We start from the raw sequence: 15957 nt of genomic DNA on the forward strand, positions 1-15957 counted from the left end.
ATCCTGTCTCTGACCTGCCAGAACTGCCTTATTGTCCCAGTGATACTGCTTTATCCCCTTGTGCCTGACATACTTCCAGCTGATCTTTCTGCTTCCTTTCTCTCAACCTCCCACCCCCAACTCTTGCAGAGACTCTCCTGTCTAAAGTGTGACTCTGATCATGTGACTCCTCTGTGAGAGCATTTATAGCTTCTCTCCCTACTATGCATTATCCAGGGCTGATGTCATCAGCTTGGCCTTTAGGCAGCTTCTGGTCCCTGGGCCTGCCCAGCCCTTCTCTACTGCTCTCCAACCTGTTTCTTCTGTTCCCATCAGGAAAGAGTCTAGTTCTTTTCCTCTTCTACTGAGATCTGATTAAAAAACCCCACCAAAACTATGCTCATCATGACTTAATACTTTTACAATGCTGGAATACATTTTTTCATTCCTCCTCAGCTGTGTCCTTTAAATTGTTCCAGGTTCATCTCAGATTTACTTGTTTTGTGAAGCCTTAACGATTCCATCCTATATTTGTCTCTTCTCTCTTTTTTAAAAGAAGTCTTTGACTATGGTGTGCAATTTGGTCCGTCAGCACTATGTGCAGTTCCAATAAATCATGGACCTGAAAATGGGAAAACCGTTAAAGTAGCCAGTAGGCACTAATTGGGCCAATTTGTGAAGAGTAGTTGGAAACTGGGATTGGAGCTTTAGTAAGGATTTGCAGTGAATTGAAGTCTGTCAGACAGTTTTGAATCTGTGATTTCATGATGGCATTTTTTAGTAAACCCTTAATTGGTCCTTTCGGAGGATAATAGATACTAATTCATTGTCTTGAAGACCAGAGAAATAAAATAATTGAGCATTTATGCTGTCTTTCCTTTAAGGATGGTAACACTGGGTATCAAAGTAGTATAGGAGTTAGTACTTGTTTATTTATTTATTTATTTATTTATATTTATTTTTGGCTGTGTTGGGTCTTCGTTTCTGTGCGAGGGCTTTCTCTAGTCATGGCGAGTGAGACCCACTCTTCATCGCGGTGTGTGGGCCTCTCACTATCGCGGGCTCTCTTGTTGTGGAGCACAAGCTCCAGACGCGCAGGCTCAGTAGTTGTGGCTCACGGGCCCAGTTGCTCCGCGGCATGTGAGATCCTCCCAGACCAGGGCTCGAACCCGTGTCCCCTGCATTGGCAGGCAGATTCTCAACCACTGCGCCACCAGGGAAGCCCAGTACTTGTTTTTGTAAGTGAAGTTTTATTGGAAGCAAACTATGCCCATTTATTTATGTATTGTCTATGGCTGCTTTTATACTACAACCACAGGGTTGAATAGTTGCAACAGACCATAAAGCCCACAGAATTTAAAATAGAAAATGTTTGCTACCCCTTGTGATATAGTAGATGAAGGAAGCATCTTTTAAAATTATTCTGAATTATAATGATAGAATTATAGTGGTTTTTCCCAACTAACAGTGAATTAATGAATCTAGGCACTGATAATTAATGGCTACTAAAATGGTTTTTAAAGTGAAAATCAGCCATTTTGTGCCTTCCAATGAAAGAATAAAACACTCCCTTGGTCTTGCCAGAGGATTTGAACCTGAGGGATCAAGCCTCTGATGCAGCAGTCAGCTTGCAAGAAGTACAGAGGCCAGAGGAATATGTTAATTGCTGCACCATGAGTGTGCAACAGGGAAAGTACCCTCTCTGGGGCACTGTATAGGTCAAACAGCCTGAGAATTCTAGATTAAAAGACTTAAAAGACAAAAGGGGCAAGATTAATCTATAGTGTCTAGGTACGTACACTTGTGTGATAAAACCACAAACTGTAGATGTTACTATAAAAGGCGTATGGTGGTTACTTTTGAATAGGACTGATTATATTGGAGTACATGAAGGGAGGCTTGTGGGGTGGCTTACATAGTCTGTTTTCTTGATCTGAATGGTGGTTATAAGGGTGTTTCGCCTTATAAGAACTCGTTAAACCCTTACTTTTGTGTGGCTTTCTGTATCATCGTTTTGTTTTAAAGTAAAAGGTTAAAAAACTGAAAAGCTATCAAGTATGTCTACTGATGAGGACTGTTAATACTCTTCCTGGTACCATCTGTTTGCAAGCGTGAAGTGACACACTGCGAAGTCATTAATTAGTGTGCTTGCTCGCTGTTTTGTAGCTTTGTCTGTGACAGGTTTTTTTTTTTTTTTTTAATAAATTTATTTATTTATTTATTTATTTATTTATTTATGGCTGCATTGGGTCTTCGTTGCTACGCACGGGCTTTCTCTAGTTGTGGCGAGCGGGGACTACTCTTCGTTGCAGTGCGCCGGCTCATTGTGGTGGCTTCTCCTGGTGCAGAGCACAGGCTCTAGGCGCGCGGGCTTCAGTAGTTGTGGTGCGCGGGCTCAGTAGTTGTGGCTCGTGGGCTCTAGAGCACAGGCTTAGCAGTTATGGCACACGGGCTTAGTTGCTCCGCGGCATGTGGGATCTTCCCTGCCCAGGGCTCGAACCCGTGTCCCCTGCATTGGCAGGCGGATTCTTAACCACTGCGCCACCAGGGAAGCCCTGTGACGGGTTTTTAAAAATCTATGCACATGTGATGGCATGAGTTGTTGATAGTGTTCTCTCATCTTTCTGACCTCTGTATTTTTACTGGGCTAGCCACCTCACAATATTTTGCTTTTTCTCTTTTTGTCTTGGGTTAATCTGTCATTAGAAGTGTGTTTTGTCAGTCTTCTCAAAAGATTTATCATGACAACAATTCTGGCTTTATTGATTCTCTTTTGGTGTGTTTCCTGTTTCATTGATTTGTGCTCTTATTTTTAATATACCCATCTATATTTTTTCTTACTAATTTATCTTAGCCTGTCCTTTTTATTTTGCAAATGTAAGCATTTAAGCTATGAATTTCTCTTGACATGCCATTTTTGCTGCATGTCACAAATTTTGATATGTACATTTTTCATTATCATTCTAATTATCTTTAATTCCCATTATGATCTTCTTCTTTGACCTATAAGTTATTTAAAAGTGTTTTTAATTCATAGTATATGGAAGTTTTGGGTTTTGTCTGTTAATCTTTTTAATTATATACTATGGACTTAGTTGCATTGTGGTCCGATAATGTGATCTGTATAATACATATTCTTATGAGAATAGTTAAGACTTAAGGTAGTCAGTTTTGTACATCTTTCATGTGCATTTTGGAAGAAAGTGGACTCTAATTGTTGAATTGAGAATTTTGCATTTAGTAGACAAAGCTCTACAGTTAATATTGTTTAGATCTTGACCTTGCTGAGTTTTCGGTCTACTTATCAGTGATTGAGAGGGTTTTGAAATTGCCTGTCAGGATGACAAATTTGTCTTAATTTCTCTGTACTTCTGGTAGATTTTGTTTCATTTACTTTGTGGCTATTAAACTAGGTGCATATATACTTAAAATTATCCTGATGAATTGAATCAGGAAGGTACATCTTCCTGATGAATTGAACCTTTTATCTGTATCTATAATCCTTTATGTACTAAATGATGCTTTTATCTTCAACTCAGTTTTGTCTGATATTAATATAGCTATTTAGTTAGTATTTGCCTCATATATCTGTGCTTCATGCATTTTTCAGTCTTCTCTGACCTTGTTAGGCATACATACCTCTTAACTATCATAAAGCTAGATTACTGTTTTAAAATTCAGTCTGAGCTTGCTTTTTATATGAGTTTAAACCATTCACATATATGAGAATTACTGATGGAGTTGGACTAGTTTCTGTCACCTTTTTTGGTTTGTATTTGCCTGCTTTCATTTTTTGACCCTTTTTGTCTTTTTTAAAGATTCATTAATCACTATTGTAATTGTTGTTGATTGCCCAGCTCTCCTTTATTTTGTACTGTTTTAAACTCTATTTCAGTTCTTTTATTGGTTACCACTGAAATTTTACCATACAGATTTAATATTCCAGAAGTTAATATTCTGCCCCCATCCCCAAACAGTAAATGGATTTTAGAATACCTTAGCTCCAGTCTTTACCCCCTCAGACTTTACATTATGTTTCCAGTGTTTTCATTTTGGTCCTTTTTTTAATGGATAGATTGGGCACCATTATTATTTTACCCAGGCAGTGTTTGTTCACATTTACCTACATATTTATTGGTTTTTTTTTTTTCCTCATATCTCTTGAATGTTATTTGGAGATTGTCATTTTCCAATATTTTAAAGTATTTTGAAGTGTATTCTTTGGGAGTTTCTTAAGAACAGGTCTGTTGGTGGTAAATTTCCCCAAGAGTCTGTTCACCTACAAGAGTGTTCATTTCTCCTTGTTCGTGTGCAGTAGCTAGCTTTACTGCATACACAAATCTAGGTTAACAAGAGTTATTTGCTCTCAGCACCTTGTTTATATTATTCCATTGTCTTCTGGCTTCCATGGTTGTTGAGTGGACTTCTGTTATTCTAATTGTCTGTTGTTCCTTTGTAGGTGATCTGTCCTTTTTCTGGCTGCTTTCAGGATCTTCTGTTTTTGATGTTCTGCAGTTTCACTACAATGTGTCTAGGCATGGATTTCCTTTTATTTTTTCTATTTGGTATATGTTGAATAAAATTTTATACTTAAAGTAAAATATGGTACATTATGAAATATATGCTCACCATAGAAAATTTGGAAAAACAAAACAAATCATTGTAATACCTGCTGATAGATTAGAAAATAATCAAGTAGTATAGGACAATTTAAAATAACAAGTAACATTCTTTGCTTCATTATTTTCCACACTGGTTCTCCTGGAGGCCACCACTTTTAAATGCTTCTGTTTATGACTTTCTTTCATTTTCTTCATGTCTGTAATAATATGCTTATACCACTGTTTCTTAATTCACCAACTATAGATGTTATGTTTTGATTTCTTGCTACAGTATGTCAGTATCAAACTCTCACTTTTCCTTGCCTCCAAGCCCATGTAGTAAATTCACTATTTTTAGTTCGTCTACTGATTACTTTTATAATTTTAAGTAATACACCTATTTCTTGTCTGATTAACTGTATCAGTATATTTTGACTCCTGAAAGATAAAGATATTTATGTCCTTTAATTCTTATACATCTTTTCTCATCCCCCCACTTTCTAAATTCTGTCACCCTTACTTTTATATTGCTGAAGATCTAATTTACATTTTGTTCTGTTTTTCTAGTTACAGTTACCATGCTTTGTAGGTTCGCTGTAAAAGTAGAGAACCAGTAAGCAGTGTTTAAATCATTAAGACTCAAAATACTTCTCAGGGCCAAGTTTACATCATCTTCTAGAGTTCTTCATTTAGGGGTTCCCTAGAGTTGTTTACATTTTTCTCCTTACGTACAGTGTTTTGTTTTTCTTTGATTCTTCTTTTTTTTCCCCTTCTTGCATTGCCTACCTGTATTATAGTCTGAAGGTCTATCATTTTATACTATTAAATCTTTGGGTTTCCATTTTTTCTTAGGTACCTTCCTCCTAGAGCCTCTGTCCTCTTCTGCTTCTCCCACTGGTTGCTCTCTAGGTCTGGTTCAAGGCTGTCATCCCAGGATTTACTCCTCCCCCGAGTTTGCTCTGCATTTCCTGGATCTCAGTATAGTCTTTTGTTTTGTCACCACATCATGAAGAAACTTAAGAAAAACTATGGGAGGTAAATTTTTTGAGCCCTTAGAAATTGAAAGTATTTGATTGATACTTCAACTAGGTACAGATTTCTGATCCTCAAAAAACTTTGAACGCGTGACTTCATTATCTTGAGGCTTCTAATGTTTATGCTGAGAAGTTGGTAGCCCGTCTGATTCTTATTCCATTATTAATACTAGGGCTTTTCCTCTGGGGATATTTAGGATTTTCTCTGTGGTGTTTTGTTTTTTTGTCTTTGTTTTTTTTTTAATGGACGTATAGTTGATTTACAGTGTTTCAGGTATACAGCAAAGTGATTGATTTATATACATACACACACACACACACACACACACACACACACACACACACACACACACATTCTTCAGATTCTTTTCCATTATAGGTTATTACTCTTACGTGTTCTTGATGTCTGAAATCTACTGTGATAAGTCTAGGTACTAGTTAGTTACTTATGGGCTGGATACCCTGTGCACCCTTTTAATTTGAAAATCCATGCTTTCAGTCTGGGAAATTCTCTTATATTATTGCTATTAAAAAATCGTTCTTTCTTTTCATTGTTCTCTTCTTCTGGAAATTCTGTTAGTTGGATGATAAATTTCCTGCCTTGATTTTTCTCCCTTTTCTCTCCTCAATTTTAACTTGATCTTGTTCTACTCTGGAATATTTTCTTGACTTTCTCTTCAGTCCCCCTATTTTTTCTTTTTTAAGACAGGCATATTTTTAAATTTCCACAAGCTCTCTCTTGTTCTGTTTTTCATAGTATCTTGTGAATACAGGATCATTTCAAATTTGTCTGAAGAACATAATAAGAGTTTTTTTGGGGTTTTTTTTTTAGAGAATTCTCTTTTGTTCCCTAATGGATAGTTTTCTATCAGTGTTTGTTTGGTGTTTTTGCACTTTCATTTGCAGGCTCTTTTTAAGAAGTCTGGACACGTGGTTACTAGTGTAAGAAAAGGCAGTATGAAGACTTACCTAGTGTTGTGGCATGGGCTGTAAGCTTTACCGTGGGCAGGTTTTGTTTTAAATAAAGCAGATAAGGAGCTGCTTTATTGGTCTTGAAATTGCAGAGGAATTTCCCTGGGGGGCACTTAGACATTCCCACTAGCTGCCTAGATTCTCCCCATATCATTTGCTGAGTTTCTTTAGAAAAGAGTATTTTTTTAAAAATTAAAAAATTTTATCTTTTAAATGTTTGTGCCTATACCATTTGGAAAAGCTTGTTTTCTGTTTCACATCCTTTGAAATCTTTGCTCATTGCTCCAACCTCTCACCATTGGGTGCCCCTTTGTTCATTTCATCTAGATTAAATACCTCTATCTCAGCACTGTCAACTCCCAAATTAGTTATCTCCAGCCTGGACCTTGTACCTGAATTCCTAATTCCTATCCAACTACTTCACATTTCTTCTTGGATGTATAATAAATCCTTTTAAACTTGTCTAAAAGCGAACTGCTAACATCTTCCCTTCCAGTTTGTTTTTCCTGCAGTCCTCCTCATTTTAGTTAATGGCAGCTCAGCCTTTCCACTTGCTCAGGCCAGAAACCTGTGCTATTCTTTCTTTCAAACTTACTGCCATTTTTCTTTTCCTCTCTCTCTCTCTCTCCTTTCCTTCTTCATTCCCTCCTTTTTCCTTCCTCCCCTCTTTTTTCCCCCTTCCCTCCTTCCACCTTTAGCAAATCCTATCATCATCTACCTTCAGAATATATTAAAATTCACTCACCCCTTATACCTCTGCCTCTATTATCCTAGTCTAAGCCATCATCCATGACCTGCCTTGATTATTGCAATAGTGTCTTACTGGTCTTTCAAACTTCCCCTTCTGCTGTCTGTTCCACACAGCAGCAGAGTGATCTTTTCAAGCTGTAAATTAGATCACAGCACTCCCCTGCTCAGAACCCTCTGTTGACCCTCTGTTACACTCCAAGTAAAAAAAGCCCTCCTTGATCTCATTACCTATCCCCTGCTTTGTTCTCCTTGCTCTTCCCCAGACGTACTTGGTGTGTTTCTCTTTCAGAGCATTCAGACAAGAGCATGTGTGAGGCCCTTTTGCCCCCTACTGGGGATGTTTTCTTCCAGATGTCCACATAGCTTGCTCAGCTCTGTGAGGCCTTCCCGAGCCCCACACTCCCTACCACACTTTTCCTTTTTTCTTTTCCTTTTTCTTTTTTTTTGGCCGCGGTATGTGGCATGTGAGATTTTAGTTCCCCGACCAGGGATGGAACCTGTGCCCCCTGCTGTGGAAGCGTGGAGCCCTAACCACTGGAGCGCCAGGGAAGTCCCCCAGCCCCCTTTTCTAAAACTTAATTTTTCTCCATAGCACTTATTGCCATCTAATATATATTTTATATTTTCATAGTTCGGATATTTTTATCCAGACTTGGAGCTTTAAATATCATCAACATAAAATGTATTTTATTTGTTTGTTTTTGAGACTCATCTCCTTCCCCTCACCACCACAATATAAGTTCTTTGACCAGGGTTGTTTGTGTGTGTGTGCGTGTGCATTTGTGTGTGTTGTTCATTGCTGTTATCGAGCACCCAGAACAGTGCCTGGCATGTGGTAGGAGCTTAGTAAATATTTGTTGCCTTAATGAATGTGTCACTCCTGCCTTGCATCTTACTTGTGGTTCTCCCAGCGTCTCGTTTGTGGCTTTTTTGCTTGGTCAGTATTTGTGCATGTATTTTCTATTTTCCAGAGGTGGTTGAAATCTCATCTCCTATGATCCCCTTCCTAACCCCCATTTCTAAATCAGGGATCTCCAGATTTCTGACCATACAGTTTTTTGTATTCTAAAATTATTTTTCATTGTGTACGCTAAATGTATGTATTTAGTTTACATATGCACACTCAAATGCTCTTATTTATATGTAAGAACATGTAAAAAAAGAATTCTAAGGAGTATAGAGATAAAAATATTTCTAATATAGTAGAATTTCTGATATTTCCGTCCTCCACCTCAGTGGAGGAAGTGGATGATCCTCTTAGAGACCCAATTTGGAATCCACTGCTATATGTTGTTAAGGATTTGTGCCATTTTTAAGTTCTTTACTTCCTTTTTACGGACTCTCCAGAAGGAGAGTCTGTAAATGCATATACTTAATATATCATGTTGGACTGGAATCACTGTGAAAGACTCTTAGTAAAGAGGAGTTTTTATATTCAGAGAAAACAAGGAAAATTCCCCCTTCGTTCAGCCCACTGCCTTCCTCAGAGGTGAGCACTGCATTTACAGACCGGTGTACGTCTGTAGTCTTGGCATGTTTTTTATATGTATGTACATGTCCATCCTTTCTGTATAGAGTAGAATTATCTGTATTTTTATATGCATATATGTATGTATATATAAAGGAATCACACCACATGATTTTCTTTGTAACAGGTTTTGTTCCATTTAATGTATCATAGAAGTATAATAATCTAGTGATTATGAATACGGGCTCAGGGAGACAGACCGTTCGCATGTTAAACCCGGCTCGGCCACTCACTAGCTGACTTTCACCTTTCTGTGCTCTGGTTTCGCAAGAATATGTGAACTTCCTCTGTTGATGGATATTGATGTTGGAATCTATGGAAGGATCTTTGCTTATTTTGCATTCTAAAGTTGGGCTGGGCCCAACTTTGAAGGGCCCAGGCTTTGAAGCCTCAAATGGCCTCTTTTTAGGCATTTTGTTTCTTTGTGACCCATCCCCCGTTAGAGCACTTTTCTACTTTGCTCACTGAAGTTGTGTTTGCTGCCCAGCTGATTTGCAGGTGGTGCTTGGCTGGGGAGGTGCCCCTCTTCCTGATGTTGACTATACATGTCCTCTCTTAGCTGGTGCTCTTAAAAAATTCCACGTGACTCTGAAGCCTTGTAAATTTTGAAAATTATTTTCTGTATAAAGATTTTGAAGAGTTAGGTTAATTTACAGATGTAATGGAGAAACGAATAAAGATTCTTGTATAAATTTCAGCACTTTTTCTCTGTTCTGTAACTGTGAATGACATCTATTTAACTGGAAAGTCAAAGGCTACAGTTCTTTATACGAATTCTGTTAAAGAGGCTGTGGGGAGTTGTGTTTACCATCTTGCAGCCTTATATTTTGCACAGCTTATTTGTTGGCTTGGTGAGTAAACTAAAGTAAAAACAACCTTTCTCAAACTAAAGCCATCGAGAGACATCTGTGATCTTGGATTGGAAGACTTTAATATTGTTAAGATGGTGATACTCCCCAAATAGATCTTGAATTCAACTTGATCTTTGTTAAAATCTTTGCTGGCTTTTTTGTAGAAGTTGGCAAGCTGATTCTAAAATTCACATAGAAATGAAAAGGACTTGGAATAGCCATAACTATTGAAAAATAATAAAATTGGCAGACTTACATTTCCCAAGTTCAAAACTTACTACAGATCTACAGTAATCAGGACTGGCACTGGCATAAGGGTATACATATAGACCAATGGAATCAAATTGAGAATCCAGAAATGAACCAGTATACTTATGATCAATTTGAATTTCAGTAAGGATGCAGACAATTCATTGGGGAAAGAGCAGTTTTTTCAAAAAATGTTGCTGGACAACTGGATATCCACCTGCAAAAGAATGAAGTTGGACCCTTACCTTACACCATATATAAAAATTAACTCAAAATGTAAGAACTAAAATTATAAAACTCTTAGGCGAAAAAAATAGGTATAACTCTAAATGAGCTTGGATTAGGCAGTGGTTTCTTATGGCACCAGAATCACAAGAAACCAAAGAAAAAATAGTTAAATTGCACTTCATCAAAGTTAAAAACTTTTGTATTTCAAAAGATACTATCAAGAAAAAGAGAAGACAACCCACAGAATGGGAGAAAATCACATATCTAATAATGATCTAGTATCAAACCAAGGCCAAGTCCTCATTTTCCCTATCTTTAAATTTCCACCATATCTTATATCAGTACAGTTGAATTCCATTATTACCACACATATATATATATACATTTTTTTTAAAAGATTTTTTTGATGTGGACCATTTTTAAAGTCTTTATTGAATTTGTTACAATACTGCGTCTTTTATATTTTGGTTTTTTGGCCACGAGGCATGTGGGATCTTAGCTCCCCGACCAGGGATCGAACCCACACCCCCTGCATTGGAAGGTGAAATCTTAACCACTGGACAACCAGGGAAGTCCCATCACCACATATATTTTTAAAGAGATTTGTCTGTGATCATGGGTCCAATTACCCTCCCTGCCCTCTCCCTAGAAAGGAAGTGTCAAGTACTGTCCTATTACTATTTTCAAGGGGAAATGAAACTCGATACTAGATAAAACAATTTAAAAATAATCTGAAGCTTGAAAATTATGGGTAATTGATGAAGGGGCAAAAGTACATTAAGTTCACATCATATTCAGGTATAAAGTATGTCATACTGTTTTATTGCTTAATTTATGCTTCAGATCTTCAGTGCTCCTTCTCATATGAGGTAAATAATAGAAAATTCTTTGTGTGTCACATGTCTGCTTCCAGCCAATCAGAAGCCAGAATTATTTTGTGTGTAATAATAGGGTTTATTGTTTAGAGAGGAGCTGTAAGTAAGACTTAACAGCATACAGGGGCCTGCATATTAGGGCTTCTTAGTTGTAGCAAAGGGAACATTGGTTTGTTTAGCATTTTCAGATTTACTTTGGAGCTCTGACTCCAGAAATGTACAGTCCTATCTTTTAATTTATAGGTTTTAAAATGTTACTTTTAATACTTCTTAAAGTAACAGCCTTAGTGATTGCTTTCATTTTTGATGAAAGTTTAATGGGCTGTGAAAGAAAAATTACCAAATACTGAGAAGGAAAGAGAATTTTATGAAAATGTCTTCAAGGTTTCCATCACCATCTTTACCGGTTTTCTTTTCACCTGGACCAGTTGACTTAGGTTCTGTAACAAGTTCCTCTTGTTCACTGAGTGAGCTAGACAATATTTCCCAACTTTTAAGGAAAATATCAACTGATATCAGTGAAATTAAAGGGATGAAAGCAGCAATTTTGACAGTGGAAGCAAATCTTTTTGATTTAAATGTTAGAGTGTCACAGAATGAAGCAAAAATTTCATCTTTGGAGGATAAAATGAATGAATATTCAACGTTAACATCTGAATGCAACAGACAGTTTGAAGATCTTCAAGAGGTAGTAGATTTTGAGTCACAGTCAAGAACTACTGATGTAAAAGTAATTGGCTTCCTTAGAAACATTGAGAAAGGTAAATTCCTAGTATGTGATATCATCATGTAGTAGTTTTCATATGGAGGCAGCAAGGCACAGAGAACTTGAATTTTTCATGGACCTTTAATGACAAAATCAGACTCTTCTGCATGATTTAACTTAGAAGCCTAGACTTTAGAATTCCATCCTTTTTAGTGGGTCTCTCTAAAATGATGGTTTGAAAAGGTAGATGAGTATAGAGAGATGAAGCTAAACTTGAAATGTCAGAGAATGGTCCTGTTTCATGTATCTGTCTTATGAAATTACTTGAAAATGTATAATTCTTCCATTGTTCACTGTTTATGTTAAAAAGACCTGTTGTTAGTATTTGAATTCCTGTAACCTAATTACACATCAGTTTCCCAAGCTGTCCTACAGGAATACAATTTGACCAAATAATATCTGTGTTTCAGGTCAGCTCCTCAAGATTTACTGTGTTTTTAACCATGATAATTTTGAAAGGAATTAACTTTTTTTTTTTTTTTGCAACCACTAAAAAGTAATGTAATATAACATGTTTTAAAAGAAAATAGCTGATGAAACTTTGGTAGGTTTTGAAATTTTTACTGAAGTTGAATTTTAATGAAACATGATAGTTGGCAAACAGTTGCCAACTTACATGTTGGCCCTGAGCGAGCAGACTGTCCTTGTGAAACTGACAGTAATAGATTCACTAAGAATTAGCCTACGTGCATCTTACTGAGATTTCAGTATTTGGAACCCTGTCAATTACATTCCCTCGTACACCGTACTGTAACATTTCTGTTTTAAATCAGCAAGTGAGTACCTAGTATCTGCTGAGCACTGGACTGGGGAGGTTTGGAGAAGTATGATATTCTCCCATCACTCAAACTGAAGATAGAAAAATCAATTCTGTGTCTCTGTTTTATTTCATTTTGCAGTGTTAACTATGTTTAAGAAATAATACATACTCTAGCTGAGCATCTTTTCTTACAGGAGATTCAAGTGATTGTTTACATGCTTTGCTGGTGTAGGACCCGGACTGTAGAGCTCTGAGTGTCTACTTACTTGTTCATTATTCTTTTTGTATCCGTCCAGGCCTGTAGTTTGTCCTTTGGGAACTCTGATCAGATAACTCTGGGGTGTTGTTTTGCCCTTCTGTGGGTGGGGGATTGACTTATAATGGTGAGAGCCCAGGTGATGGAGGGAAACACTTCTCATGTTGATCTTGCAGTTGGCTGTTGCCTGTCTCCCAGGGTGCAAGCTGAGGGTCCGTGCACACCTCCCCCTGGCTTTTGCACCCCCTTTATCTTTATCACCAGGCTTTATCTCCAATCCAAGGAAACCAGCTTCCGGACAGGGAGAACCATTGCCATTTTTGACTTAACCTGAGTACAGGTTTTTGTCTTACAGACCTTTGGTCTATAAATATTATTAAATTGTATTGTTGAAGCTTTAAACTATTTTAAAGACTTTCAATTAAGAACCCAGAAAGATTATTTTGGTCTTAATTTCTGGGAAGCACACGTGCTGGTATTGTTTGTTTTTTAAGTTTAGTGAAGTTTTAAAATTTATATTCTAGGAACTCAGCAGAGGCAATTGTTATCCCGACTGCAAATTGACCCAGTAATGGCAGAAACTCTGCAGATCAGTCAAGGTTGGTAATAATCTTAAATTTTCATTGTAATCTAGCATTTTTCAGTTGCTATTTCCATTCCTTACACCTCATTTAATGTATCTTGTATGTCTTAGATCCTGGCCTAAGGTGCTATATTAAGATCTGTGAAAATATTTTAGGGCCAGGAGATAAGATCTGCATTTTCTTCATGCTTTGTGGTGTTTGTATTTTTCACCTCAGGCAGAAACTTTCTTCCTTTGATGCCATTTCACCCAGGTCCCTGGAAACTGTTGGCTGCTCATGCCCCTGCTTTAGGGACCACTTGAGTCCCTCACCCTACTCTCCGTCCAAATTTTGCCATTGCCCTGAGCTGCTTTAGTGCCCTCTGGCATGTTCAACCTTATCTCCTTACTTGTGCTTCACTTTAGAATCTCATGGCCAGGGCTATACCTAGAGCTTATCATTCTTAGAGCCACTGTAACTTGTTTACCTGTCTCCCTGACCCCCAGCACACAGACAGAAATACCATGTGCTACCTCAGGACTGGGGTGAGTGCCTTATTTATCTTTGTGTCCTCAGTGCCTGGCCCCTGCCAGATGTGTGTAAGTGCCTAATAACTGTCTGCTGAATAAATGAAAGGAGCCATTCAATACCTGGAGTCGTTAATTCAGATCCTGTTTTCTCCTGCATCCGTTTCCTCTAAACCTGCCCAGTGTTGGAAGCTGTGGTCCCTTGACCCCTCCCTGTCGGCTTCTAACTTAATTTTCTTCACCTGTGTTCAGGATTCCACAGTCAGCAACTGTATTCCCTGACCCTTCCTGGCCTCTGTCTTAGAAAGGTGTGCTTATTGTCTCTAAGGGTTACCTTTCACCCAGATGCCAGATCCTACTCAGCTGACGAACATTCTGGTGTCGCCACACTTCTGTAGCTTTAGGCTCTACCTCTCTTCTGGCTTCTCCCTTCTGTCTATAAAAGTGTTGAGATATTCTCCATCCTTGATGTTGCCCCCTCATCTCCCCACATTCCATCCTGCTTTCTACATAAGAGTATTTTCAAAATGTTTGGCAGCTAAGGTCTGTGTATGTTGTATTTGCATCATCAGCTCTTAAACATTTTTTTGTTTCCTTTATTTTTATCCATGATGCATATACAGTTTGAAGTATCATGCAGTTCTACAAGGCTTATGAATGAGTATATCCTTTGCTTACCTCCTATCACGTTTTTTATTTCTGAGAGCCCTTTTGTTTCTGCATATTCCTTCAATTTATTTTTTAACATACTGATTTTATTTCATGTATGCAATACTTTCTCTTATTTCTCTGAAGATATTAAAGGCAGTTCTGGACATTTTCCTCCCCTCCCTCCTTGGTCTTGTTTTCTCCAGGTTGTTGGTTTTGATCACTGTCTTTCATGACAGGTTCTCAGATGTCTGAGGATCCTTGGTTGACTTACATTTAAGAGTGGGGCACTTAAAAAGCTGGTTGGTGTTTTGGGTTCATTAATTGGGGGATGAGGTAGGGGGTTTTGACTTGAATGTAGACCCTGCAGTGGAGAGTGATTTGTCTTGCCTGTTTACTTCGGGGGCACTGTGATGTCTGTGTCTTTGGGTCTTTTCTATCAGGTTGGTAAGCTTCTCCAAAGAAAGATCTTTCAAGAAATGGAATGGCTGCCAGGGTTCTGGGAGCTAAGTGGGGACGGGGCTGAGGGACGCACCTCAACATTAACTACTATGTCATGTTTACTTAACACACACGTTTTCAGAATCGTACTTCTTTCAACATGGCTGGCATTCATTGGTCCAGAAACCCTCTCTGTTTTTACCGTTTCAGGAGTCTAAAGCTCCACTTTTCTCCAAGAGAGAAGTGGTCAAAGGTTACCAGGAAATCTAACTGCTTTTTAAAACTAATAGTCTATACGTTTAGTTAATTTTATTGTGGCACCTTTCTGTCAGAGACCATGATGCTTCATCCATAAGCTTATCTAGCAATGATCGATGGGAAAGCACGTCTCCAATTATTCCAAGTATCTTTAATATAAAGGTTAGGGCAATAGGTGTGGTAAGGATCAGAAAAGAAGAAAGCAGATAAATAAAAGAGAAATGGACACTTGAACCCACTTCTGTTGTGCCCTGTTTTCTCCCAACCCTTTCCTAGGGTCCCCTGTGCTGCCACTTTCTTAGCCTTTGAAGAATCTTGGGATCCACATTAGATTGCTTCATTATTGGCTTAAGATTCTGCTTTTCGAGATCTACTAAGTTAGTTTTCTACTTTCAAAATGTGGTTATCTCTTCTTTTACAATTATTTTCTTTGTGAGTTTTTAAAAAAATTAACCCTTTAATTGACATTTTATTAGAGTTTCAGGAGGAAACAATGCGTGGGTTCAGCCTGTGGTCTTTACCCAGAAGATGTCACTAACTCTCCCATCTGTCTGCCCTACTTGACCCAGGCTGCTCTCGTGAGTCTTGCAGAGGTGACCAGTGGCTCGTGTGGAGTGTATAGCTCTCTTTTCTGTGCACAATTCTCTAAACTCTGTGGTGTGTGGCACTTG

General features: G+C 38.0%; 1 protein-coding gene across 9 annotated transcripts in view; it reads left to right on the forward strand.

The window, feature by feature from the left end:
• Positions 1-15957, forward strand: part of ZC3H14 (zinc finger CCCH-type containing 14) — a 38530-nt gene that overhangs the window by 12557 nt on the left and 10016 nt on the right. For 5 of the 9 annotated variants that reach the window (XM_059914780.1, XM_059914781.1, XM_059914785.1 and 2 more), the window contains one exon: positions 13374-13448. The exons of the other annotated variants lie outside the window; for them this stretch is intronic. In XM_059914780.1, the coding sequence (XP_059770763.1) occupies positions 13374-13448 (75 nt within the window). The remainder of the gene's footprint in view (positions 1-13373; positions 13449-15957) is intronic. 9 annotated transcript variants of the gene reach the window in all.

Source organism: Balaenoptera ricei, chromosome 2, assembly GCF_028023285.1.
Source record: "Balaenoptera ricei isolate mBalRic1 chromosome 2, mBalRic1.hap2, whole genome shotgun sequence".
In the NCBI taxonomy this organism is placed as follows: domain Eukaryota; kingdom Metazoa; phylum Chordata; class Mammalia; order Artiodactyla; family Balaenopteridae; genus Balaenoptera; species Balaenoptera ricei.